The sequence below is a fragment of the Varroa jacobsoni genome, unplaced genomic scaffold (assembly GCF_002532875.2).
Source record: "Varroa jacobsoni isolate VJ856 unplaced genomic scaffold, vjacob_1.0 scaffold_1452, whole genome shotgun sequence".
In the NCBI taxonomy this organism is placed as follows: domain Eukaryota; kingdom Metazoa; phylum Arthropoda; class Arachnida; order Mesostigmata; family Varroidae; genus Varroa; species Varroa jacobsoni.
Genome location: NW_019214354.1, coordinates 1 through 27,909, shown reverse-complemented (window position 1 = coordinate 27,909; position 27,909 = coordinate 1). Strand labels below are relative to the sequence as shown.

At 46.5% G+C, this 27,909-nt stretch overlaps 1 protein-coding gene across 1 annotated transcript in view; it reads left to right on the top strand.

Annotated features, from left to right (window-relative positions):
• The window catches only part of LOC111270184 (LIM/homeobox protein Lhx1), a 155,154-nt gene extending 127,275 nt beyond the window's left edge, over positions 1–27,879 (top strand). The window contains exons 5-7 of the mRNA XM_022850253.2: positions 3,663–3,879; positions 26,395–26,529; positions 26,711–27,879. Of these exons, the coding sequence (XP_022705988.1) occupies positions 3,663–3,879; positions 26,395–26,529; positions 26,711–26,910 (552 nt within the window). The 3' untranslated portion in view covers positions 26,911–27,879. The remainder of the gene's footprint in view (positions 1–3,662; positions 3,880–26,394; positions 26,530–26,710) is intronic.
• Positions 27,880–27,909: the final 30 nt, after the last annotated feature.

Sequence of the window (27,909 nt, the reverse complement as noted above, 5' to 3'; positions counted from 1 at the left end):
TATCACCGACTTGTCTTGCTAGCTACGTCGTCCTCTTCTATCTGAGATTAGGGCTTTTATAGTGTCTACTGTCCCCAGAATAGGCTCTGTATCGACCACTGATTTATTGCCTTACAACTTGTTCTTGGCTCGAGCTGTCTCCAGCCCCAAATAATGACCTCTCGTGTCACTTCGACCTCTCGCAAGTTAAAAACGGCAAAATAAGGTTATACAAAACCACTGCCATTGATTGTCATTAAGAGACCAAGAAGTGTGCGTTGGTGCGTCGGGCATTGTTAGTGATACGGATGGTCTTAACACGCGTTCGAAATAATTCGGCGATGATGAGACTGATCCAGACAAGCTGGGTCGATGAGAAGCTCTTCAGCATTGAGGTGATTAACATAAATTTTTTCTTTCTAGTGTACATTTACTGCTGTCACTCCGCCCTAATCTTGGTTTAATGTCGTGGATTGCATCAGATTAAAATAACACGAAACAAACAAATCGGCCCTATCGTTCGATTAGCCCGTTATTTTGCATACTGCAATATAGAAAATGTACGTAGAGTTTACTATCTTATCATTATCATGTTGTACGGTGGGTTTCTATCCTTTGTAGCTATATTGCGCTGATCGAAGAAGCAGATAGTAAACGTATGAACAAGCTAAGAAGTTCTATGAGAAAAATAACTGGCTAGCTTTCCACTAGCGAGCAAGAGAAAGTATCACCTCTAACACACACTTTTCACAGGATACTTATTCACTAGTCTAGTACACGTATTGGCAAACGATTATATGCAAGTCTAACTAGTAACAGTCCAAAGATGCTATGGCCGGTACACCCGTCACAGTTTGGAGCTACAGCTGAAAATCAAACAACAAACAAGCACAGAAAAATACGATGCGTATACGATGATCGCAAAATTTAATAACTCATAAATCGCGTTTGACAGCGCATGGCAGAAATATTGACATCTATTTAGTTTCACTAAAATGAACTTGCAAACGTGTATCTCGCCGAAGGAGATTGGCTAGGTTCCGATATACTGGATAGAAGTGTCCCCTGACGTAAAACTGGCTAGGTAAATCTTCACTTTCGCCCTAATATTTTAGCCTCTATAGGGCAACTGTAAAATGTCATCTTACCTCTTACTACAAAGCCTGTAGCAGCGTAGAATTTCCTCTAGCAGGAGAATCCAGGAAGGATTGGTAGTAGCAGACGGAGAACTGCCCCGCTGACGAGTGAAGGAAGAACTTCCTTATACCACCTCGTACGATGTTCTGTCTCCTCCTCACATCTTTTCACATGGACCCCACACCCTCTGTTGCCTTGCAACCTCACCATCCCTTCACTGCCCCGCGCTTTACACACCTCGATCTCCTCAATCACCCCACCAACGGGTTAGTGGTATTTCTGATTCATGTGGTTTTCGTCGTAGTCGGAAGTATCCCGTCAACTTGTTACCTGGTCGCCCTTCTGGCCACAGGGCTCTGCCCCCTCGCCCTAAGTCCTCGATGCGCGAACCTCGTCAACCTCTGCAATGGAGGAGCTGGCCTTCATTGCCGCCCTTTTTCTCGAGCTTCCTCTTGTGCTGCTCAAACACGACGTTACATAAGTACCGCTTCTTACCGGTTACCTCTGCCTGGCCCCTCGTCCCCCTGCTTTGTTCCCCGTTTTCGCGTGCCAGGCGCCTTCCTCAAAGCAGTGGCCAATAATAGCAGCAGTAGGAACAGCTCCTCCTTTGCAAGTCGCCCTTTCTATAGCGCCAGTGGTGGCAGCATCGGTAGCCGCGGCGGGTGAGTTGTATGGGGCCCAGGGGACTCGACGCAATGGTCTTCAGGGAGCCCTCAACTGTTAGAAGCCTGTCTTAGCTTGAACTCTTGCTTTTATGTAACCCTCAGCATGCTGCGCGCGCTTGCGGCCGGACTGAACGGAGTTTAACTTGGGAAACAGAGGTAGCGGCTGAAGCCAAAGCGTACATTGGCGCTTGAACCTATGCCCATGTCGACTTAGAGTCCGGGCGTCTCCTTTTCTTGCCACTGTGGCATAGCTAGCGACCATTGTTACAAGGTGGTACACCGAGTGTGCAGATACCGCAAGAAGTACCAGCCACGCTATAAGCTAGCTGTCGGGAAAAGCTTTCCCAGTATACCTAAAGTAAGCTTCGCTGATGTTCGTGGGTTTTGTAAAGTTGAACAGTACACCTCTTTTCTTCCCAAACTTTATCTAGTCCGAGCTTACCGTGCTAAACGGGTCTGAGATAACTTCCCTTATTTACGCAGGTTGTATAGTATTTTTCGTTGTTGGAACGCCTAGCCTCCTTCAACTCGAGATTTGGCCATCCAAGCCAAAATCGAGGTCTGAGGTAGATGCATATTTCCGCCCCGTTTTTACCAAGTAGTCAGGTGACTTCTGACGAACTAAGTGGTTTATGCAATCAGAGGCTATCATTTTAGCAAAAAAGAGGAAGACTTCTTCCTACCTTTATTTGTCTAGCATTCGGATCTTATTTAGTACATACGTAATAGCTATCTGGTGAAACAGACATGTATTTTTGTTTTTAACAACACATGTCCACCTGTTTCGAGTTAAACACCTGCCACCGGGCTAACATTTTATCAGAATTTTTAGAGGTTTCAGTGCAGAGACATTAAAATTGATCAAATATTTTAATATGAATCGCCAGCCTTTCAAGAATTGGTTGGCCTTTTCAAGGTCGATTCGAGGCAAACATATCTAGCCAATGTATTATAAATCCTCGCCTCTAACTGTGCGTGGCGCTGATTGTGGTATGATAGTTGTCAACTTTTTTATGTACATATCACATAGATATCCAACATCCCATCACATATATATAATCCTTAGAATACGCCAGCATGTGGCTACGACCTGCGTACGAACAGAGGAAATGCGTATTCGTTTGAGCGTTTATCCTTATAATGGCGCGGTTCACCGCTACCGGTTGATCCTTGGCACATACACTTGCAAGGGAATGTAACCATCTGCCCACTCAGAACCACCGCAGAGCCACCGAGCAACCGGGGGCCGACGAAGGCCTCGAAAGGACGCTAAAGCAATAGCGGGCCTACAGACCAAACCATTCACCACAATACATTGGGATGTCGAATGATAGTGGCAAGCGGGAAAAGGGGCAGATTGTCGATTGCCCACATGAAATCCTGGGGATCCCAAACCCAAGCCAGATTCGTTTGTGGATAGATAGATAGATAGATAGAGGTGTGCGTTGTAAAGATTTCCTGCTGTTAAAACTTCTTCCCGAGGGGTACGAATCGCGAGTTGTGAGCCAGTGCGACACGAATAGTGAGTAACGTGTGTGCTGAAGGGAACGCAGTTATCCAGAGATTAGCCTGCCGTCGGACTTAGCCGATAGTGGAAGCTTTGGCCTAGCTCTGGAGCTACGGGGTTGTCTGCCCCAAGCCATCTCGGCAGAATAGAACGCAGAAAGCCGATTGCTTACAACAAATGAATAATAGGGCAACCTGCTATCAAAAATTCTTTTGGATGAGACAGTATACAACTAATATCTTATATACATTCTTTCTCACCCTATTTATACGTGTTGCTCTATCCAGCATGTGGTTCAAGTCCGCTGCAAGCTAAATAAATTCGATGCTTACATTTTTTTTTCGTCCACTGTTTTTTAAATGGTTACTTTTCAGGTTTGGTTTCAAAATCGTCGCTCCAAAGAGAGACGCATGAAGCAGTTGTCAACGCTGGGAGCACGGCGTCATTTCTTTCGCAGTCCGCGCCGGGTGATGAGGGCATTGAGACCTGGTATGAGTCCAGACCCGCTCGACGACAGCCCTCCGGATTTGCTCGCTCAACCCGCGGGGGGACCAACAGGCGGTCCCCAGAACGCGTTTGGATACTTCTCTGGTGAGTTTTATCACCAAATAGTTCATTAAGAGATATCGATCAGTCCAAGGCGTAAAATTGAGCCAAGTAAGATTTGGGTAAACTAGGTAAGAGCCCTGTCCGTACGGCATATATACGCAGTGCCGAAGTGTTCCATTATGTCCTGTATTTATTTATAAAGCTAGACAGCTTATCTGTGATTAGTTTCCTACATGCTGTTCATTACGCCATCGGGGGTCTTTGTTCTTTGTCTCAAGCGATGGAGACATTGAATGCGTCACGGCATTGCGCGCCATATGCTACAACACCAATAGACTTTTCGTCATACGGCTAAATGGACTGGGTTCTTTGGTGGAGATGCACTGGAGTGAACCTTTGTGGCTCGGTAGCGTCCAGCTATTACCGATAGGACAGCTACCCATTTCGTTGTCGGGCCCTTGTGAGAGGTCGCCAAATCCAGATAGATCGACAACACTTCAACTAAATACCTCGACTGCGACCACTAAGTAACACATACGTCTTCTTTGCCAGTCTTCTGCTGACGACAATGAATATGACAACATTCATTACCGTCACTATTATTATTATTATTTATATTAGTATTTCGTTGCGCAGATCTGCTGCATCACTACTACACGTACGTTTATCTCTCTCCTATAATTCCTGCCAACCTTTCCAATATATATATATATATAGTAAGAAAATTGGCTACTCTATATTTAACACAGATATACCAGCTGCGGATCTGACTACGAAGTATTCCGTGAAGTGATGAAAGTAGATTACCACATAGTCTCACCCATGGCGTTCTAGAGATCCGTTTCGGTACCTCAACCCCGTTCCGTTGGCATCCACAGAACATTCGTATCATTTGTGTCGTTTGTTACCTCGTCTAGACACAGAACGCGCTTAATATATATTATACTTAGCATAGTTTCCCGCTGAGACATTATGTGCTTGATGTACAGAATAGTGTACACACATGTAAGCTGCTGACCTCAAGGGACAAAATCGCTCTGTAAATCGTTGCCGCTGTAGTGCTAACAACAGCAATATTAGCGTCGAAAATGACGCAAGCCGTGTTTCTTTTCGTAGAGAGCACAACTAAGACTCGATCTTTCGTTAGTAGTGTTCGTTATTTGTTCTTCATTTATTCTTGTTCAGTGTCTACTACGTTTTTCTCGTATCCTCTAATTATTGTTGCCAATTTTCCTCTTCACAATGTCCTGCTATTTGTCTCATGCGTTCCTGTCATAAAAAGTCAATTAGACTCGTCTTCAAAAAAGGGCAAGAAGAAAGTAAAAGCGCGCTATAGGTCGTATCGTCCGTATGTACGCGTCGGTACGCGCTGTTTCCATCCATATAGCTGTCCGTATATGTACGTGATCAGTAACAACATACTACTTTAAAGCTTCGAACATCGGACGTGCAGGACGTCACGACGCGATCTCTGTCCTCCGTCCGCAGGCTGATTCAGCTCTTTCATTTGTTGTCGCCTCGACGCCGGCTAGCAGCTGTTTCTAAAGTGATGCTATTTCGCGATAGACGGGTTGCGATAAAGCGGGAGAGAAAGGAAAAAAGCTTCGAATCGGACCGAACAAACTGATGCATATACAGCGCATCGCTGAAATGTACTCTCTCTTTATTTCTCCGTCATCTGCTCTGGCCCTGTAAAATTGCCTCAACCACACCGGAGATTGCTGCGGTACCTGTCTGCTCTATCGCTCTTTTTTTCTGCTCTTTTCATTGTTTCTTCGTGTATCTCGATCATTGGTTTCTGTGTCTGAAGAGCTTCCCTGGCTGCTGCCGTCAAACTGACGGCCTGTAGTCGACCCTTTACCGGCTGCTCAGCCGGGGCTGGACCTACGATTCTCGCTAACGTGTCTACACATACACACACAAAGACATACATACACATATATCGAAGGCAGCACCGGAGAAAACAGGACAGTCTTCGATATTTCCGTTCAGCTTATGTTAATGGTAGCTTCGTAATCGTGGTAACGGCAGTGTTGGCGAAATGTTTACGTCGTTGCCTTTTCATTTCGCCGTCTAGACGGCACTGCTTGAAGAGCTCTATAATAATATCCATATTGGTAGACAAGCTCTAGCTCAAGACAACGGCTTTAGTCCGCAGTAGCATCTGCACCACAATAACGGCAATCGTAGAAAGTAACGACAGCCACTTCGTTATGTTCGATTTTGGAGTTAATTAAAAATTTGAAATGGGCTTCAGGGCAGCGGAGATGGGCACTTTTTGCTGGTGTTGCCGCTGCTTTTTTACTGTCTCTAGCAGCCACTCCCGCTGCGGCGGCTGCCTGTCTTCTAGTAGCTGTGACGCTGCTGATCCGGCATTTTTATTTAGTATAGTATAATACATAGCAGATCTGCATAGCCTCCTTTGTGGGTGAGCGTTGATCCCGAGTTGTTAGGGCCGTCAAAGTTATATGCGACGTGGAGGGAAAGTTTAGGCGTTGACTGCTCACCAGGCTGTAGCATTAGACATAACAGCAGCATCAGTCAGAGCAAGTACATCGCCTTCTTTGTTCGCGTGGCTATACTGTCGTCCTGCGGCTGTTGCGACGAGGCCGCTGCTTCACTGAGTTCATCACCGAATCGGTCCACATTGGCGAATAACTCGATAAAACAGTGGATGAAAAAGTCGACGTTACTTTGTGGTGAGCAGCGACGCCACTGATGTGGATATATGTGAGGCGACTAGACCCCGTTGACCGAAACCGAATTGCCGATACCTCGAAAGCGACCAAAGCGTCCAAAAACGCACGGGCGCAAGCAAAACGGCGATTTTAACCGGCGGTGTCAGATTGGTCAGACTGATCAAGATGCACGCACAATACTGCCGGAGGAAAATCTGCCTTATATGATCCGCCCCACTCCCCGTGTCTGACTTTCTTGTCCTTAGCTTCAAAGAGTCGCTGGTGCTGCTGCAGGAGGGACTTATTGACGACTGAAATCTATATTATGGCCAAACAGCCGTAGGCCGTTTTTCATCAGGCGCCGCCTGATGAAAAAGCGATAGGCGATCGCTACAGCGTACATTACACAAGAAGGGTGGAGGATACTAAGGGGTGATTCGAGAAAGTCGGCGACAACAACGCGGGCGATGCCGGCGCAAGGGAGGTGAACACCACGAAGCGAGGGGCCTTTTTGCTGCTGCTGCTGTCGAACTCTCCTCTGCTGGATATTGGCCGCCGATTCCGACGGATATCTGCTGAAGGCATTGCGAAGAAGCCCCTCCCAAAAGAAAAGCTGTCCGCCTTCAGCGGCGGACTATAATCTACACGTACATCCGTATGCGCCAGTGTCACGGTCTGAGCTATTGCTGGTATCTTGTTGTAATGGCATAATGTCCTCGACACTAGCGGGACCTGTTGTTCTTGTTCCTAACCTATGTTGCTATGGCGACGACAACGACTGCGAAAATGAAGGAAAAAAATAACAAGAGCAGCAGGAATAACCGGCTCGAGGCGACGCTTAGACAAGCGGCCAAGCAGACCAAATGCCACGGGCAGGCAAATTGCGGTCTCCACGGGGTACCTGCAGGTGCAGCGTCGCTCGTCGTTTTCTTTTTTCGTATTTCTTTTTACTCTTCGCCACACAGACCTTTGCAGATATCGCTGCTTGTCACAGGCTGCGCCTGAAAGGCAAACTTGAGGACTATGGCTCGATTTCTTGGTTCCGGCGTTAGTACAAGGATATAGAGCATATCCGTTCGTGATAGAAATAGTTGTTTCAGCAAGTTTTCAGGCGATGTAGGCCGTTTCGATTGGCACATGTTTCGCATGGCTACATACATGTACACACATAAAGGTTATGTATTGTAATGTACCACTGCAGCATGCTTGCAAAATACGGTGTTCTTATTGTCGTACCATGAAAGGCACGACATAAACCGTGTGATTCGGCAAAGCCGTTGTCAGGATAGCAACCGTGATACACCGTTGGTGCTAGCCTCGTAGCGATGAATGCACGGTTGAACCGGTACAGTGAGTCCGATGCGATATGAGATATGGAAAGAAAATGTATGCGATGGCGGCAATGGATGATATGCGCAATGGCTGCTAAAATAGTGAGCAACCGTAGACGATAGTGACAATCCCTCTGACTTGCAACCGCTGAGAGACATTTTGCCGCAGTGTTGTGCTGACATAGGATACCACACTGTGTCTTTGGTTGGCTGGATTCGGAGAGAGAAAGCGCGCGGCCAGACCAGGCTGCATGGGTAAATTGCGTTATTTTGTAAACAAATGACGGGTACTTCCGGTCTCTTGGGTCTCTTGTCCGAATCTTGCTTCCGCACCCGAATACGACCCCTTGCCGCCAGGCAGTAGTGCGAGGCTCTACTAGAAAAGGAAGAAGTCTAGGCCACCCCCATTCCATCAGTGCGGACCTATTTCGAAGGTGGCGTAGAGCCTGCTAAGCACTAAGGGGTAGTCGCTTTGCTTGGTACCGGAACCGGATGTTGTCCTGTCAAAAATACCCCCTGCCCGCCGCCCTTCCTCCAGCAGCTGCATCAAGGCTATCGAGGCTAGGGGTATACCGAGAGAGACCGAAGAAGCGGACTCTGAAAGTTGGAACAAAGTGTTGACTTCGGACGAGTGAGTGACTGGCCTTCTCGGACGGACAAACATGGTCATGTTGCAGGCCGGTAAAGAGGCGCGAGAAGAATTGCTTTATCTACTTGTCGCTCTGATAGATGACGACGGCCCATTGGCGTGAGTGTCATCAGTCGACAAGCAACTTACGCTGCTTAACCAGGCATCTGACAGATGTCATGGTCAGAAACAGAGAAAATATGGACCTACGATATTGTCGCTGTTGACCGGTAAAAAGGCGTGAAATCCGAATGTCGAGATCTGCTAGAACCGACCGCGTATGGATAAGGTTCGCATGCGCTCTGCTACAAGCTTTTTCAGTTTCTTTACCACATCAATATTGTTATATTGTCAATAGCCATGTTACCAAAGGTACGCTATTCGTTTTCCAGAACTCGACAATCTCGGCCACACCCCTTGCCGATAAGAAACATGTTCGCTGCACCCGGACAAGTTCACCAAAAAGAGGTACTGGCTACGACCATTCTACGGGAAGTATTAGCGATAAATAGAGTCTGTCAGAAACAAAAAAGCTTGTTCGACGTTGTCAACGCTACCAACGCTGGCACCACCTATGCATTCTGCCTGGAATGGGATTTGCAACCGGAAATTACGATGGCTCGGCTATCTGTTGGTTATTTATTCCTTTGGCCAGCAAAGGCCGATCAAACGAATCTTTACCTTAAAACCAGCAACGACAAAGGGGTGCATCCTCCTCAGGACGACACTCCATAATAGATCCGGCGCTTCCTATTCTAAAGTACGTGAAACTACTCGTAGGTCGGTCCGCTAGGAATACGAGAAAAGGCCTCACTTCGTTTTAATGTAAGTCACGGATGTTTGCCGGTGCTCAAAGCCAGCCAATCTCTCAGCAGAAAGCCAACCTTCCTTCCTCAGCGCTAACCTGCTGGCCAGTAGATCAAACCAAGTTGTGCCTTCCTCAAAGGACCGACCTTTTTTTTTTTCGTTTCCTCTCTCTCCGGTCGCAACGCGCACCGTCGAGCAGCAAAACGCAGGAAACTGCACGGACCAGGAAGTCGGCACGACCGCAGCAGCAGCACCAGCTGCAAAACTACGATGAGAGCTGTTGACTCTGGTGGAGTCGATTTTCCTCTTCTTTCCCGCAGTATACTTCCGGTGTGTTCTCCTGGAGAGCTAGTGGGCCTGTTGTTGTCGGCGATGGTGGTCCTGTTTGACTTGGAAACGTGGCAGCAGGGGTACAGGGGCGTTGGTGGTAGGTTCAGACTTCGTCCTACACATTCACCCGGGTCGGCGACTTGTGGAAGCGATTGTAGAAGTGGATAGTAGCGGACCCGAGCCAAGAGGAATGACGCGGGACTGGCGATAGTAGTGGTGAAGGCGGCGCTGGCTCCCATAGGCTCTCGCGTTAGCTCTGGCGATGGCAGCAGCAGTAGCGCATCGCTGCACCAGGCGCTGCCTTTCTGTGATCGGACGCTGGCATCACGCCTGCAGATTGGCGGACTTCGCGGGTTCGATTTAGATGCAAATTTAGCTGGAGCCGTTCAAGCTGTCGAAGCTGTGGCTGCTGCAGTAGCCAGACCAGCCGCCACCAGCCCCACTTTTGGCCTCTGTAGGCGCGTCTAGGTTAGGCCGGTCAGACCCTCCCTCGCTTCTACAAGCTTTTTCGTGGAGCGACCGAAACCGACCTCCATCGATCTGGGGAACTTAAGGGGTGAACGAACCCCCGCGTCTCCATGCCGGTCGATCTCCCCACCAACTTCTGCTCACGTTCTCAGTGAGAGCGGATGCTCCCGCTTGGCCGAGTGGCTAGGAATCGTTGTATTAAAAGAGTGCTTTCCTACGATGTTTCTTCTTACGGCTATAAACAGGCAGTACTTGCAGACTAATATAATACAGTAGCTGAACATGAGTGGTATACCCTACCGCTGATTAGAGTAGATATGCTACAGAAAGGTATACAAACCTTATGGATACAATTTTTACTTAACGATTCAGTAACTAGATAAAATATCTAGCCAGCCTACAATTGCTACCTGACAAGTTGTATTGTAAACGAAACTTGTCGTTATAAACGCGCTGGTACATTAAATGATGGGACTATGTTAATCTGGTTATAATACTGGGTTTATTGATTATTCAAAGAAAAGACTAAAATCGATTGAGGTTGTTTGAACCGTTTGACGTGACAGGACCCCCTGCAACAGGGTTATGTTCCATAATTTCTTAGTATCATTATATAATTACTTATTAACTCTGTCACGAAAGAAATATATTCATGTATAATATGCCCAGCCTAAAAATCTACTGTCCCTCGTATCGGTGCTCAGTTCTCGAAATCAGTTGTTATTTTTTAATATATTCATTTTCTGATTACTAGCGTCGATCGTCGTTCATCTTAGCTGTTCGTGTGTTCGCCGCGTAGAAATGACAGAATCGTCAGACTTGCTCTAGCCCAGAACTAGAACTACCCGATCAAAGCTTCGGCTCGTCTCAGTCTGACCCTATTAGGTCGGTTAAGTTTTGCCATTTATCATGTGCTCCTTCCCGATCCTCTTCCACGGATGGTGTCGTTTATTGTATACCTCCTGGGCTAACCTCTCCTACATAGATGCTAGTCCATTTAGAAGCAACGTAAACAGAAAGAACGTACCGGTCGTTTGAGAAAGCATGGAAGAATGCTGTTGCCAGACATTCAGCTAAACTGCGAGCGTGAAGACTCGCGCAAAATCCATCGAAGTATGCGAATCGATACCACCCAATACATTTACACATGTGAGACACATATGAGGCATCTCGTAGGCATCGTAGCCCGTGCCGTACGCGCTGCACCCATGTAACTGCGGCTGGACTTCACCGCGAGGTTCGACAGAGCTGCGTTTTGTGCTACTCGGGCTACTTTCGACGAAAGTCTCCCGCCAAGGATGAAACAGCTATAGCCGTCAATAGTCGTCAGATGTGGATAGTTACAGCCGGACCGGTCACCATAGTAGTAGCTCATATAGCAGGTAGTATACGGCCAGTTTTAAGGGCAGTTCCAGCAGCATAAAGCGGCGATACGCGAAGACCACAGGCAAAATGCTTTTAGCCAAAAAAGGAACTTCGATTCAGCGTCTTCTTGCCAGCTCGCCTCTTACTGTGTCTTCATTTTTATCGTCGTCGTAGAGCACCTGTACGATATACTCAAAATACTCACACAGACATAACTATGATTATACAAAGATGCACAGCATCGACATTTATTAGTAAGGACACAATATAAACAATCGATTGGTTATATAAATATCATGCAATAGAATGGTACATACGCGAGCTCGCTTCCTCTTTCGTCTTTCAAGGTAGTTCTCTTTTCGTATAGACATCGGAGCATCTCTACACGAGCGTCGGTAGCGTTGGCGGCGAACGCAGCTGAGCGACAAACCAAAAACAGAAATGTTGGAACGGACATTCGGTACGCGGATATACATAGGCATGCGAAAATATCTCTGTATTAGCCTGTTCTTGTTTTTTTTTTGCTTTATTTTTTCCTTTGCTGGCGATGGTGCTTGTCGCTGTCGTCACATAAGGAAGCCACGGCCACAACAGAAAATGTGGCCATCGAAGCCAACCGCTGAAATGGACTCTCCCGTCAGCGCAGTTCATCATTCACCGTCCACTCCGTAAAGCATACGCATCTTCTGCTGACCGCTTTTACAAATGTTTTTCTGGTGACTTGGTGATGTGCGGCGTGGTACCCGTGGTCGGCTTTGGCTAGATACCCCAGAGCTGGCACAAATCGTTGTCGCTACATTGATTGTGGTTCTTTCAGCCAGCAAGGTATCTGCCGTCGTTTAACCGAAATGAGAGACGCGGCTTTGATGAACAAGGCCCAGCGGCGGGAGTCGCTGCTATCGTCAACTGCCGAGCGGTTGAGTCGATGGGTGTGTTCTCTGGACAGTGCGGTATTGCCACTGCTTCAACCGGGATCTCATAGATCGCTGAGGTGCCATATACCACAGGGTTGGGGCGCAATCAATGGGGAACTGGATACGAAGCTGGAAGCCGATGAGGATACAAACAAGTTGCAACTAGACAAAACTAATAGTGACAAGCATAGGACGCACTGCATCTAGGAGCGAGAAAAAAAAAAAAAAAATATATATATATATATATTTTTTTTTTATTTTTTTTATATATATATATATATATATATATATATATAGAGAGAGAGAGAGAGAGAGAGAGAGAGGAAGGCTAAACTACACTAAAGGTGATAGAGATGAAGGTTCCAACTGGAAATGAAGATGCACACGGGTGCCGCAAGAAATAGAACGATTAGTAATGGAGGACACAACGAAAATAAAACAGAAAAAAAAAGCCTTTAAAATTAGTTAAACAACGAAGATAACACAGAATAAAGTAAAACGTGGGCCGATGCCAAGGACAACAGCAGAGATTGGTAGGAATAATGACGAAGAATGAGAACGAGCGATAGAATCATAAAGTATACCCAATAAGCTTTAACAAACTCGTGGAAGTAAAAAAAAAAATACGTATCAATGTTAACGGTAGGACGGTGTGAACTTACGTCTTTTTAAAAGTTGACAGAAGGAGCTGTGAGAGAATAGTGGGGTAGCAAATATATCCAACTTTACCGTAAAGATTAGTGTTTGAAGAAACGAAGTCACAACGAACGATGACTTAGATGCTTAGAAGCACACGTGTATTGAACAAGCACAAGCATCACAAATCTCATTGTCGGATTTTACGATAACTACCAGATACTCAATTGTGTAACTCAGCACGTATGCACGTTTTGTCCATGGCAAAATGAGCAACAAATATATTATAATTATATAATATATTTGTTGCTCATTGTAAATAATATATTATAATTCGTCTTATACAGAAATCCGGCGATGTCCTAGACATACGCAAGCACGCATTGAGAAACTCATCAAGCTAAAAATAAAGAACGATAACCTCATTCGAAAATCTATACTATGATTATATGAAATATGATTTTTACGGAAAACTGGAAAAAAATGTATCCGGCTGATTTTTCGTTGAAATTGCACAAGGACGCGAAGATGGCACCCCATTGTACCACACACACATATATATATATGTGTACCGTCTGTAGAACTATACAGTACAAGGAGCAACAAACGTAAACGCGGTGTGATGAAGTGTTTGTTCGTTCACCTCAAGAGACACAGCGTTTGATCGCTCGTGATATGACCACAGGAATACGGGTTGGATCGGTCCGTCGGCCATTACTCTGTCGCGTTTGGACAAGCCGTCTTCGAAATTTACGATGTGCCCGCACTCGCGTGCGTGTCCATTCCATCACGAATATGCTCTGAGCCGACAACAGCGTCAGCAGAAAATCCTACAAGTCGAAAAATTCGTCACTATTGTGTAGGACGAGCGAAAGCTGCCACTTCTGGGCTAGCCGCAGCCGTTGAGACAATCTCCCCAAACGGGTCAGACGTATGCCGACGGTTATATTATAGAACATGTCATATCTAGAGTGGGATCATTATAACAAGTAGCGTTCTAGAATGAGAACCGTTATCCTATCGATCGATTGATTTGGGGGCCTGCCGAAAGCGCGCAGGGGAAACGATGACGACCCACATTTCGGTTATTAGTTAAAAGAAAATTATGACCCGTGGAATGTATCTGAATAAAAAAATATTTACAATTTTCATTCCTGAGTTTTGCAATCGGGAAGCATTTACGTGGGTTTCAGTGGGATCTATAAACTGCGAAGAGTCAAATTAAAATGGAACTATTATATTGGATTAATAATATCCGCTACTATTACCAATGGTTGATAAAACAACACCGTCGAAAACGAGCAGACAGACATTTTACATGACGACCTAGTCCTCTACTACATCAAGTAAAAATACAACTTCATAGATAACACTTTACATATGTTAACATTTTAAATATAATATAAATTTTGTTAATGGCTCAGTTTTTTTTTTAGCTACCGTTTTGTCTCCTCTGACGTCTGATTATATTGGGTTTCATTATAATTACTAGAAGTCCTAAACAAATATTGTTCGAAGTTTCGTGAAGCACGTACCTTCAAATCAGTTGGCTTACATTGCTTCAGTGTACACCTGTTACTACTATCAGTATCTCTCAGGGTACATGTGGATCGGGACTATTATTATGATTTGTTTGCCTATGGACCCAGCCAAGTTGCCGACAATCCAGCTAAGCAACAACGGTCTGATCGTAGTGGACATCAGAGCGACTACAACCCAGTATATATGAGATCTCTAGCAATTTACGCCTTAAACTCTTAATTTCAATGCAGCGCTACGCCGCTGGCCACAGTGGCCGGTTCATGTCACTCGGGCTGTAGTACGTGTATATACGTATTTCTTGTGATCGAGGACCTGTCTGTAATGGAATATAATAACAGTAATATTCACAGCAAAAGCAACAAAGATGAACTCACGCATTGGACTGGAGATTGTCGTATTGGTCCAACGGTAGCAGCGGATACTGAGCCGGCAGCCTGGGTCAAGTGAACAACCTCTCCGCCGTAGTCGCCCAGGTAGTCATTTTGCTGAACGGCCAAATGACGATCGTTATTCTCGCCGTCCGATAGCGAATGGCCGCAGCGGTATCATTAAAGCTATTATTAGTGGCTGTTGCTACCGATGGCGGAGGTCTTATACATAGATTTAATCGATGAAGATGATAGCGAGCAGGTTCCGAGGCAGATTCTTCTGGCAGGCGTATTAAGCGTTGGAAATTCGCTGTTATATAGGCGCATAAAACTGCTGACCCCCATAACAGTATAGAGCACGCAGCAGCGGCCACGTTCATTTTAGTGGGGTGGTTTTTATTAGTGTCAACGTGCTGTGGCACAGCTATACCCTCCCTCCTCCCCCCCCCCCCCCCCCCCCCGTGCGAATGTCCGCCTACTACTATGGTAAGCAATTAGATTTTGAAACGCCCGGATTCGCGTTTTCCGCTTCCGACCACATACTTCTGTAACGATGCGTCATCAGTTCTATGCCTTTTGAATTTTGTAGTACCGCATTTACGGCTATGACATGTATAAAAGAAGCCACCAGTGGACCGCAAGCCGCAACTTATTGACACGCAACCGATTCGCGTATTGTGGATGGCGACGGCCTTTATTTCTTTTACTTCTGCTGCCGCTGATACAGGTCAATTAGTGGCTCATATGCACCGTCTCTTTATTTCCTCCAGACGCGGGGCAACCTGTAGTTATCTCCATTTTATTGGGTTCGTCTACATCGAATATCAGCGTTTGCGTACGTAATGTTCGAGTGTCGATAGCACTATTAAAATACCAATGGTGTCTATTGTTCACGTTCATTGTGGATAGAAGCTGACGGGATTAGGGCGGACATCGCACGTGCGCCGTGCTATGCGTTGGGTGCTCTATGATCATCGTCCGCAACAAGGGGAAGCTTCAGCTACAGAGCTGGGGTGGCAGATTTCTAATGACAGACCTGAAGGCCATCACTCCCAAACTGCCCGTTCCTGATTATGAAAATTATATGTTGCGAATCTACGACGGCGTGACGTAGATTGGACAGCGCTTCTGAATTTCTTCTTCCGATCCGATTTTTGAAAGGTAGGCGAAGCGCGATGAGTCCGACGTCCGATAATAGACATGGCCTGTCTAAACAACGTTTTTAGTTCAACCGTCTTTCTCTAATACTAGCGTTCTTTTCTAACAGTAGCACACCTAAGCGAATACGGTAGCACTCAGAAGTTCGCTTGGCGTAAGGGTAATGATTCAAGGTGCTTAAGTAGGGCCAGCAAATCTATGGTTGGGTGAGAACTTGCAAGGTTTTCTTAGCAGTTCGGTACCGTTTAGTAATGATCATGACGTACCCGAATGGAGCTACACGTTAAGCTAGCTAGAAGGTGACTCTTCTATATATAGGGAGAGAGAGAGAGAGAGAGAGAGAGAGAGAGAGAGAAAGGCGAGACAATCAATCTAAAATATTTACTGTAACCCCTGATCAGAGAAGACAAATCGCCTCTGCTCTATGCACACTTTTGCCTTATCATAATAAACAATTTCGTAGTACTTTTGTATCAGCTGCAACTGTTACACGAAAACAGGAATCAGCCAAGTCGTAACCGTCCGTATTAACTGTATTACACCATTTATCATTCACACAAGTTGTATAGTTAAGCATATTTCTCGTATTAGAAAAAATAGAATTGCGGTTTTGTTAGCTATAGCGCCCCGTCCAATGTTAATGAATCCAACTCGTTTCCTACCTCCTACTTCTTTTAGCACCTCACGTGATTTGTCTCCTCTCTGAGAGCTCTCTGTCCGTTCATTTTCGGCTTTGTTTATTCCTTTGCTTATTGAACATGTTACCGTTAGCATTCTTTCTTTAGATCCTGCTCGATTTGTCCGGCATCTTCATCATCCGGCGTGCCTGCGGTGCATCGGCGCGCTCCTGCACCACTATCCGACGTGTTGCACGTCTACAATTGACGTTTTACTGCGTCACGTCAGTCCTGGACTTGGAAGGAATTGTATAGTCGTACGTATTCTAGATGATGTTGTTGCTCTGTGAGACAAGAGTCGTTGATGTCTTCCTTGTTGTCGACTGCCGTTGAGTTTCCATTACATCGGCCACTTACGATGTCTCCCGTTGTTGTAACTATGTCCGTTTTAGCTAATGCGTCAGTCGCTTTTATCTGCTGGCAATTTTATCCTATGACTATTTTTGAGAGCCGTACGACGTCAAAGCCATTACAATCGCATTGGCGTTTGTTGTTGCTCGGCAAGCAACCCATCGCTAGCGACACAGCGGAGCGACATGGTCACGAGCGCGTCGTTACCATAAGCACAGGGATAGAGTGAAGGCACTTGCTATACTATTAGCGAACTGGCCGGCCCACCACCGAAACACAGTTGTTTCACAGCCAGCCTACCGCAGGATGTGAGGTGATTATGCTAAAGATCAACATCAGCAACAAAAACGATGAGAAAACGTCCAAGACGCGTACATTTATCCTGTACGAATGTCTGACAGTCAGCCGCGGTCAAGCCGATGCGAAGCGAGCTTGGATAGCGCTGTTTCGGCCGTTGCTACTAGCGAACAGGGACCGGTTACGTCCAACCGCGGTTTGAGGCGAACATGTCGAAAAGAACGTCGCAGAGCTGCCAGGTTAACTGCTAGCAGGGGACACGTGCGAGCTTAGCGCTTTCTGTCCCGCTGAAACACAAAGAAGGCAGTTCTTATGTCCTCACACAACACATTAGATCACACCGAAGAAACGTAGCAGAGGCTCGCAGCAGCGTTGTTGGTACATCGGATTGTGTAAAGTGCGGCATCAGCGGCTGAAGCTGTGGAAGATAACGTTGAACAGAAGAACCCTAACTGACGGCAAAATTGGTCGTTCTTTTGACACTGGACTCACTTAGGAATAGAACAGATTCGGTGGATACTATAGCCAGCAATGCTTAAATATGTGGCCCCGCCCAGCGGCGACTGCGACGATGAAGTCCAGTCAATGACTGAGCTTTTTGTCTTCACATGAAGAAGTATCGCCTCCCCATGTTGTTGTTGGCGCGGGGGGTAACAGGTAGAATTTTTACATTCAGTTAGCTGCTTATTGCTCCAATGTTTCTTTTAATGACGTTCTACAGCAGCAAAAGCAGCAGTAAAAACAATAAGTAGATTGGCGAAAGCTTTCATCAATGTTTCGTTTTGCGAGAAACGTTTTGGTCAGAAGTGTTGGAGGCACAAATCTTATATGTCTGTTTTTTTTTGAATAGGAAACGAGTAATAAGAAGGTCTAGTAGTCTAATGTCGATAATTTAGGTTCTCACTAATTAAGCACTAGCGAAACCAACAAGGTCACTGGAAGTACGTTTAAAAATCTTATACCCACTTCTGCTACTAATACGGGTCACAACACATTAAAACTTACTCTACAAAACGCGAATTGGCAGGGACTATAAACGGCGTCTTCTATATGGAAAAAAAACATCCCAAACGACAACGTATTCTGTCACCATTCGCAAAATATATTGGCCACGATAAGACGACAGTCGCACCACTTGATATTAGCGACAAACGTTGTACTGATGATCTGTTATTATTGTTTAGTGCTGGTATCAAGTGATTCGCCCCCCTTTTTCGGTTGTACCCGTTTTAATTCAATGCAGTGTATGAATGCAATGCTGAATACTGCTGTCGTTGTATGTGACGAGTGCTCAGCCAACTCTGCATGCAGGCGTTGAGCCTGAGAACTCTCTTCCTCTTTTGGTCCTATGCCCCCCGTCTTCAAAGCAGTCTATGTGGAAGCGACTGGCGTGTTGGCTAAGGAACGAGGCAGGCACATGCCTGTTAGTCCGTTCACAACGAGGCCACACTAGCAGCAACAAATGTTTACTCCGTGCTGTAATTCCATCTTGGCATCAGCCGAGCCGGCTGCCACCACCGAGATCAAGCTATAAGCAGTCCATAAGAAGGCGACGCATGCTGCGTATGCCGATGTTGCGTGCCGCTGCGGTGAGAGCCCTTTTCGAGATTAGATCCTTCAGATCGGAGAGCAAAAGGATCACCCAGATGGAGAGAATGGCAGCAAGCGGTGTTCGTCTCGTTTTGCTTTGCTTGGCCTGCTCCGCTTGCGGTGCTGCCTGGCCGTCGGAACGCTTAGAATGGAGATAGGGGCACATATCGTGAGGCCAGTTGGTGCCCCTCGAAGGACCACGGGATGGTGGCAGTGGGCGTAAGAGAGAGAAAGGCAGTACTCTGATGCTGTGAGCATCGCAACAGAGTGCCTCTCTGGTATCCGCCACCGGCTGCTTCATTCGCCGCTTCACTGCTCTATGCAATCGAAAGGGTCACGTGCCCTAAAAAGAGGTCTTGTCACCCACAGCCAAATCCCCAGTCGCCTCAACGCTGGAGTAAAAGGCGGCTACTGTTAGTGGTTGGCGGCTCCCCTCCTTTTCGCTCGCACATCTTGATGGGCGAAAAGGAGAAGCGAAGGGGCGTCGGTGCCCATCGAGGAAAACTAGAGGGGGAAATCGGCGAGGCCAACCTTCCGTCCATGGATGGGTGCAGCAATCTCGGTGGCACGAACAACACGACGACTATGACGGCAGCCTAAAAGCAGTCAGGCACCAGCAGCGAGCTCTCTGCAGCTGCAATGTCTATACAGTGTCTTGTAAGGCAAGCGATCAGATTCCACCGACTCACTCTGATTCCCGTGTCTGCTCGTGCGCCTGTCGCGACCTGTCTTTATCGGGCGTTTTACTCGCGTTTCACGCGTGCGGCCCTCTTTTTTTCTGTCGCTCTGTGTCTGTCAGTATTTTCCTCTATCTTTCATTTCTTTTCCTTTTCTCTTCAATCGCTGCTAGCACCCTCCTGGCGATTTCATCTATCGATTCTTTTTGCTTTGCGGCAAGCGCCCGCCGCTGCCCTCGTTGTCTGGCGAAGGAAACAGCTCTGCGTCGTGCGTGCATAAAAATCGCCGCGTTCACATAGACAACTAACGCAGACGGCAAGCTCGTGCCATGCAAAAATTAAGATTGAGACAGAATAAACGCAAGGTAAAGAAACTTTTATGTTGACTGTCTCATGACCGCTGCATTTCTTGGTCGTCTTTCTCACTGTTGCCGGGTTGTCTTGTCACTCATTAGCTTTTGTTGTTGATATCGGCTGTTGCGTCGCTGGTAGATGGCTACAGCCGAAACCCGGCTTCGACTGGATCCAATATTAGCAACAATGGTATTGGTTAGCAGCTGCTGTACTGTGATATGATATAGAAACGAAACTCGTACTGCAGAATGCCGTGCCAGTGGTCCATGAGCCCATTGGGGAACTTACGGAAGTCTTGAAGTAACGAGCTGCACTCATTGTTTCAACCAACGAATATTTCATAGTGGCAGACGCTCCTGATGTCCGCTGTAAAGGCTACCATTATTTTACGACTCAACCTACCTAACATTGCTACCGAACTCGATTCCTCTTCAGGTTGATGCCATTGTCTCTCTTAGTCTCTAAGGCTAGTAGTAGAGATTGAACCATACGTCATCAATGGTGCTCGTATGTTCCAGGCGGGTTAATTGTTGGCTAAAATTTTGCAAATTGCATACGAAATACTAAAGGTTTCCAACTGGCCTGGAGTCAATTTACGCAGGACCCATTTTCTATTCAATTTCCATAACCTCAGCATTTGGGTTATAATTCAGTAATACATCACATGTGAAATGCAACCTTCTAGCAAAGAGAGCCCTTAAGCTTCCAGCTCTGTTTTCGTGAAAAGCCTTTTTGGTTGCGGCAAGGCGTTCTTGTCCTTCTGGTCTTGACATCTGCTTACCTCCTGGCTAGTTTTCAGCACCCCAATCTCTGTTCTTGTTCAAGGTTTCCTTGACTAACGTCTTCACCGAACTTCAATCGATAAATTTCCGCAGTGCTGTGGCATTTCAGGAACTAAAAGTTGATTACTGGGCTTTGATTTTGGAGACTAGAAATGTTTTTTTTTTTTCACTGAACTTATTTCTCTTGAAATAAACTCAGCCTATTTCAGTTGTAAGTTTCTAGAACACTGGAGGATATATCATTCAAATTTCGTCCGGTAATGACGCATAATTCAAAAGTTAGTCAATTTCAAAATAGCTTGCAACAGCCTCTGACTATTTGTCATCGACAATAGGTAACATTTGTAGTAGTTCTGAAATAAGCTAATGAGCTATACATATCGTTTGACTGTAAGACGGCTCACTTCAGCATTTGAGCTAGTTATTAATATATATCAGGCTTGCTTTTGCGTTTTACCATTACTGGAAACCCATACTAAACCGTTCGCCAATAGATGGAACAGCACAACTTCACGTGTGAATATTATTAGCGTGGTAAGCTCCGTGATTTCATATCTGCGTCTCTGCTTCAAAGTGGAAACGTATTGAAAAGGCCAATAAAACGTAGATGATGGTGGCAAAACGTGAGCACGTTAGGGTGTAAAAGAGGCTTGTTCCGAGGCGTTCATGGGCGATAAATCGTGAGCCCCAGCTGGGTTCGGTTTAGTCCTAATCCTTTGCCCGGACCACGAGCGACAATCACAAATCGCTAAAGCTAAAAAGAAATTTTAGGAAAATGATAGTGATGCTATTATATACCATGTACACGCTAGACGGGAGTAGCACCAGAACCGGGCCAGGCAAATGGCGAAGGCAATTATAGCACAATGCGACGTCATAGGCTGCTGGAATTGGCTGTACAGCAGAGGAAAGCGGTAACCAAGTAGTGCTCTAGCGAACCGCTGTTGCTATTGCTATCGCGTCGCGGAAGCAGCGAACCGTGTCGGTTTCCTCGCCACGGACTCTTGAGGCCTCCGACAACCACCCTGACGACCTCCAGCGCCTGAAGAGCGGCTGACGTGCACCAGCCTCTAGTTCGTCCAAACTTGCCTCAGCAGCATTACATGAATCAACGAGCTACCCTACGAAATACCGCTGACCCTCCGATTCAGAAAGAAATCTACGTAGAAAGACAGATCAAGCGACAGAAATACAGGACAGACGCCCACACGGGTCCACATAAAAGGCGGTGTGGGATGTGAAACATTCCGGGGGGCAGGGAACGACTCGGAGGGGTATTATTCGAGTGTGAGGACACTGTTACCCCTCCGGTACTTTCTTTTCCTGCGCTTCCCAGTGCTGCAGGGCTCTTCGAGGATTAAACGCTTGGAGAAATTACTGTTGTTATTATATGGCCAGTAGCACCGGTGCGGCTTTCACGACACGGGTACCGCAGCGACCTTAGGTCGCTAGCGAAAAAAAAAACAGAGTGCACACTATACCGGCCACAGCCATTCATAAGGTTGAGATAGGTTTTCTTGACTATCGATACGGTAATAGGCGCTGTTGCTTTTTATTTACGTCAAAGACAGATACATCTACCTGTAACTTAGCATCTATAGATACTATTAGACACAATGCATAGAACTACAGCAATACATGAAAAACATCTGTAGAGAATGGCATACAATTTAACTGTTATAAGTATAACAATCAAGTAATTGAAAAGCCGAACCCTTTTGTTACTGTACATGCGTTCTGTCACGTAAATAGCCACTAGCCTAGGAACCGTTATATTAACTATTTAATTAATCCCAAATAATACGAGTCATTCTCTTTATCCGTTTTATTTATCTATAGTTCAGACTGTTACCAGACAAAACGGAGCTATATAACACACTTGTCGTATTTTGCTCGACTCAATTATTATAGGGCAGACTGCTCGGTTCAGCATGGTATCTGCCAACAAATCGCTAGCCAAAAGAGAACCACAGTTCTCGTGAAGTCGCATTCGCGAAGGGACTAGCGGGTTTCCCCTAACCTCGAAGGCAGCCAAGCATTGTACGCTATCCCCCTCTCACTTTTCCGCTTCCACACTGGCGCTTCGTCTCCGCTATCGAGTAATGACAAACAATTAAAGCTAATTCAATCGCACTCGCCCACCCGGCCTGAAAAGGCAGACTAGAAGGGAAGCAAGCCCCCTCACGCTGTGAGAAGAAGGAACACCTTCAACATTCAGTTGAAGCCGTCCGGGTTGTGAGCGGTTGCAAGCAGAGCGGTTGCCAATAGGCGGCTCCTGTAACTGTCTTTTCAAGCGACAGAAGGGAACACGAGAAGGAGAAGTTGAGTGACGAAGATGAGTCCTGCTCCACAGACAGTTGCAGATCAACTGTCGCTCCATCTATAATATCTGTAACTGATGTGCACTGGGCTAGGCCAAACTTGTGGGCGTTGAACGGTCGTACAAGTTGTAGGGGCGTGCAGACCCAGCTGTTTGTTCCTATACTGGAGAATCATGCTAGGCTAAGCAGCGTATTGGCAGTGGCGTCGCTACGTCTTTGATGCGTGTTGGTGGACCATTGCAATTCTGCGGCTGTCGCTGTGCTGCAGTGTCGTCCACTCTAGGCCTTGGTGTCTCGGCTGTTTCAATCGCGTTACCCTCCAAAGACCCCCTGTTCCTCCATGAGGACTTGCACGATCTCAGCCAGCGTCTACTGCTGGCTAGCAGTCTCGTCCTCATTGTAGGTGAGAGAGGCCTGGGTCTATCTGGGCGTTGCGGTTGTCAAAACGATTGAGGCTGCCCAGTATTGTCTGCATTACAACTTTCTCGCTGCGTTTCTCTCTCTTCCTTCGCGTCTCTCTATACAGAAACCGCAGCATGCGAGCAAGCGTACGAGAAAAAGGTGGTACGCTGCCTATAGGAACAAGGCGGATAGACAGACGCCGTTGTAGTAGATCATGCTAGCCAGTCTGCCTGCCTGCTTTGTCGTTTGTGTAAACCTGCCAGTACTGATGGGCTATGAGCGGACTCCGGAAAGCCGACTGGCCCAGGGGGCGTGCTGGTGACAGCAAACAGTCTCAAGAGATGCTCTGAAGAGTCCTGCTTTCCTGTCTACAGTCGTCTCTCCTTTCTAGGCTTTGGCGGAGGGTACAAAACCACATACACGAGCACACTCGCAGCCATCATTGACATACACTTCTCATAGAACACGTATTGTGAAGAGATGGTAAGCTACCTTTTTCCTCTTACGGCAGGCCAACAGCGAACTGCGAGTCCTATTGCCAGCCGTACAGTTCAATAGACTTTTGGTGCGAAGCCTTCCTTACCACAGGCAGAGACCTAGAGACAGGACCTATTTATTCCTGGCAGCAACAGCTCTGTTCTTTCTACCCTCAAAAGCCCGATCCCCGACTTCCACTCCGCACCCCTGCGGGGCAGCTAGGGAGAAGCTGTGTGCGAGCGGGTCTATGAGCCTTCCTAGCAGCATCGTGAAGCTGAGGAACGACAACGACAAGCGTGGGGCAGGCTAACGGCAAAACCAAACGGCGCTCAATGGCTTACCTGCTGCTGTTGCTGCCTGCAACCTCACCGTCGCCTGGTTGTGACCAGAGGCAGCACAAGCAAGGCTTTCAACCCCAACCAAATCTAGCGGAATATCTCCTGGCCACAGGAACCTTGTGGACGCCTGACAGTAGGGTGGCTGGCGTTTGGCGACCATAATGTTTCTGCTACTGTTGCTATTGAAACTGTTGCTGATGCAGCTGCCGCTACATTGTTCTTACCTCCTGCTCCTGTGTAATGTGGCAAGCATTGTCGCAGCAGCGACGGCTGTTACACTCCTGCCATGTATGGCCGATTTGCGGCACGCACGCATTTATCGCTGAGAAGGTCCCTTTTTCTTTCTCGTTTTGCCTGTCCATCGTTCGTTCTTTATCACCGGGATGTAGAGGGAAGAGAGCTGTGGCTGGTTGTGGGCAACTGCGAATTTCGCGACCCTTTATCCCTCTAGCATCGCTTCGCCATCTTGCCTGTGTCGTTTGGGAATGACACCGCCATTCGGCTGCCTACTGCTAGAATCAATGTAGCTACACAACAATTTTAGATGTTCGATGCATTTCATCCGCAAACAACTAGAAATAGTTCTCAAACGGCTAATCTGAATTTAGGCTGGAAGATTTATACGGAAGGATAGACACCACAATCAAAATTCTTCCTACGGAGAGGGGTTGGATGCGATATGAGAACAACTAGCATATAGCAGCAAAACACTTGTGACATTGTATACAGCCGACAGAGTAACTGCAATCGTAGGAATAGGTGATAATAAACTGTCAGTGTCAGGACAAGTATGTTGTAACTCATGCGTCAAACTGCGCCGGTGATGCTTCGGACTGTACTGAGTGCGAATTCGAAAGAGAGAGTCTGAAACTAACATTGGACTGCCTATGCGGACACTGTCCCCGGAAGAAGCTCCTCGTTCCAAACGCGTATGCTTAGAGTAGCACCTGTTCTCGAACAAGTCCGTTTCAGGCCATACATCATAAAACTGAAGCGATGCCAGTTGGCCGAGCTCCGAGTCTACCTAGGGTTCTTCCTGTTGTGGCTTCGCCTTTTTTCTTCCCTTGGTTCTATGCGATCCCGACCCTCTCTACCAATCTCCTACTTGAGGGAAGCAGATAGGAGGGTCATTATTCCGTATAAAATCTTGCTCATCCGAAGCTTAATTATTGAGTGAACATTGGAACTGCCACTAGGATTGTAGCCGATGCGTCAAGAAAACGCAGTCAGAATGAAAGATGGGCAAGGTGGCATCGCGTTCGAGTTCAATGTCGACCTTTAACGGCCTCCACATAATTCCTCCGCCTGTATCTATCGACGTACATGGTCGACAAAAAAGCTGTGGTAACCAACGGACGACATATGCACATCATAAGAATGGCCGTCAGCGAAATCAATAGGAAATCGAAAATATAGTGGTGGCCATTAAATAAGGAAGCGAGCCTAAAGGATCCTGTATAAAGACATTTTACTACAAGTATCTGCGTTAAAACAACTGTAGAGTCATTTTAATGTCATACTTGTGTTATTAACCCGAACCTGTGGTAAAGTGCAATAGGATAAAAACTAGATGGCTTTAAATGTTCATGTTCGCAAGAAAACGACGAGGGTTAAACACCAGACCAATATCTGCCTGTTCGCCCCTTCGTCCTTGAGCCTCCTCACTTCAAGAGAGTGCTTTCGAGTGGATCGGGCCTGCTGCTTGCTTCCGCCGGGGTGGAGCACGTTGTCCTGTTTCAACACTGTTTATTTTTCCCACCCACTACATCAGCTCAATGCGGGCTGCGATTTCCACAGGAATAGCTAGTCTCTGATGCGCCTAGCCACATCTTATTCGAGCCAATGTTCGAGCGGGTCCAACACGTGGGCACAAGTGCTCTTTCGAACAGCCTGTTAAAGGAAAGAATTTTTTTTTGAAACGCCGTAGCTACAACTTTCCAAAGAAAAATTCAGCTAAGTAGGACGTTAATGAAGGCAGAATCATAGTTTAAGGTAGATAATTCGTATAACGATGAAAAATCAACGAACACGATTGGCAAACGACATTTTTTTGTATTTCCTTACAGATTCGTCAAATCAGGATTTTGGCTATGCGCAAAACGGGGGTCAGGGCCCAGGTTTCTATGACTTTTTCCCTGGACAACAAGCGGAAGGAATGCCATTTGGACATACCGCAAACCCAAGTCTATCACCTCGAAACGGTTTGTACACGTACATATACATGCGATGATGAATAGAAAAGAAGAAAGGTTTAAAATACAGTAATATGCTATGCATAGGGTTTCATTATTGCCAACTGAGTTCGACTGTCAAACGACTCACTTCAATATTTAAACTAACTATTAATAGACGAATGCCCGATTAATCTGAATTTATTTGTAGGTGTCAACATCACAGCGGACACCGGATTTCACCTGCAGGGTGGACAGCATGGCGAGCTGCAACTAAGTGCAGCTCAACGGTCCAGTCCCGATTCTGTATTGAGTCTACAGGGCTCCGATCCACCCTATGGACAACCGCCTCGAAGCGATTCCGGTGGGAGTTTTTCAACTCCCCTTCTGAACGAGACGCCTGTCTGGTGAGGGTGAATCGAATGATTCGGCAAGTCTGGGCATATTGACAACGGCGACCAGAACTGCTGAGAAGTGATCGTAATATGAATAGGAAAAATAAGGCGGTCACGATCGAGAATTCGAATGGTAGCCAAGTTGAGGTGGATATCGCGCTCCACATGCAGCGCTTACTGTTTCATAGAGTTTGTGCTGTCTTCACGGCGGTTGCGGTAGAAAGTAGGAAAGAAAGATCAATAAGATGAGGTTCTAAAAGCTGAAAAAAACAGGTCGATGATAACATGCTAGTCGAAATCAAGGAATCGACCACAAGGCCTTCGAAAGACGTTTTAAGTCAGTAAAAATGGCGCGATCGACCACAAACAGAGCATGGCCACTAATGTTGCTGTAACTACTGTAAAACTCTCATTGCAACTATTACCAGCAGGAAATCCGCGGACACTGGTGCAACGGAAGACCTGATTAACTAACAACGGAGCTATCGTCCTTCTGTGAGCATTTTTTGCCTTCCGATCTTTTAGCTCAGGACATGCCCGCTTTTCGCGCCCACCGCCGCCGACCAACGTCGATTTTTAACATTTTGTCTGTTTACCTATTCTCATGAATCTGTGACATCGAGAAACAGCAATGGCTCTTAAATGGTGCCGTCGTGTTTTTCTCGCCGCTTGTACAGAACAATTTCGTAGACGACAGCGACGCCAGTATCAGCACGTGCACACGTATAACTGGCCAGCTAATGAAGGCGTGCAAAGCTGAAAGAAGAGACTGAACGCGAGCGGAAGAAAGAAACACACACACAAAGCTTCCTTACGTTCTTCAAAAATCATTGATAAAGACGAAGTGAAACATAAGCGACAAGTGAACGAATATAGATGCTTCGAATCCGGTGAATTGCTAGTTTATGTAATTATATTGATAATGAATATTAATAATATTATTAAGGGCGTATGGTATAAAATAAACGCATAAGGTTGATGATGAGCGAGCTATCATACTTACCAGGTGTCAATT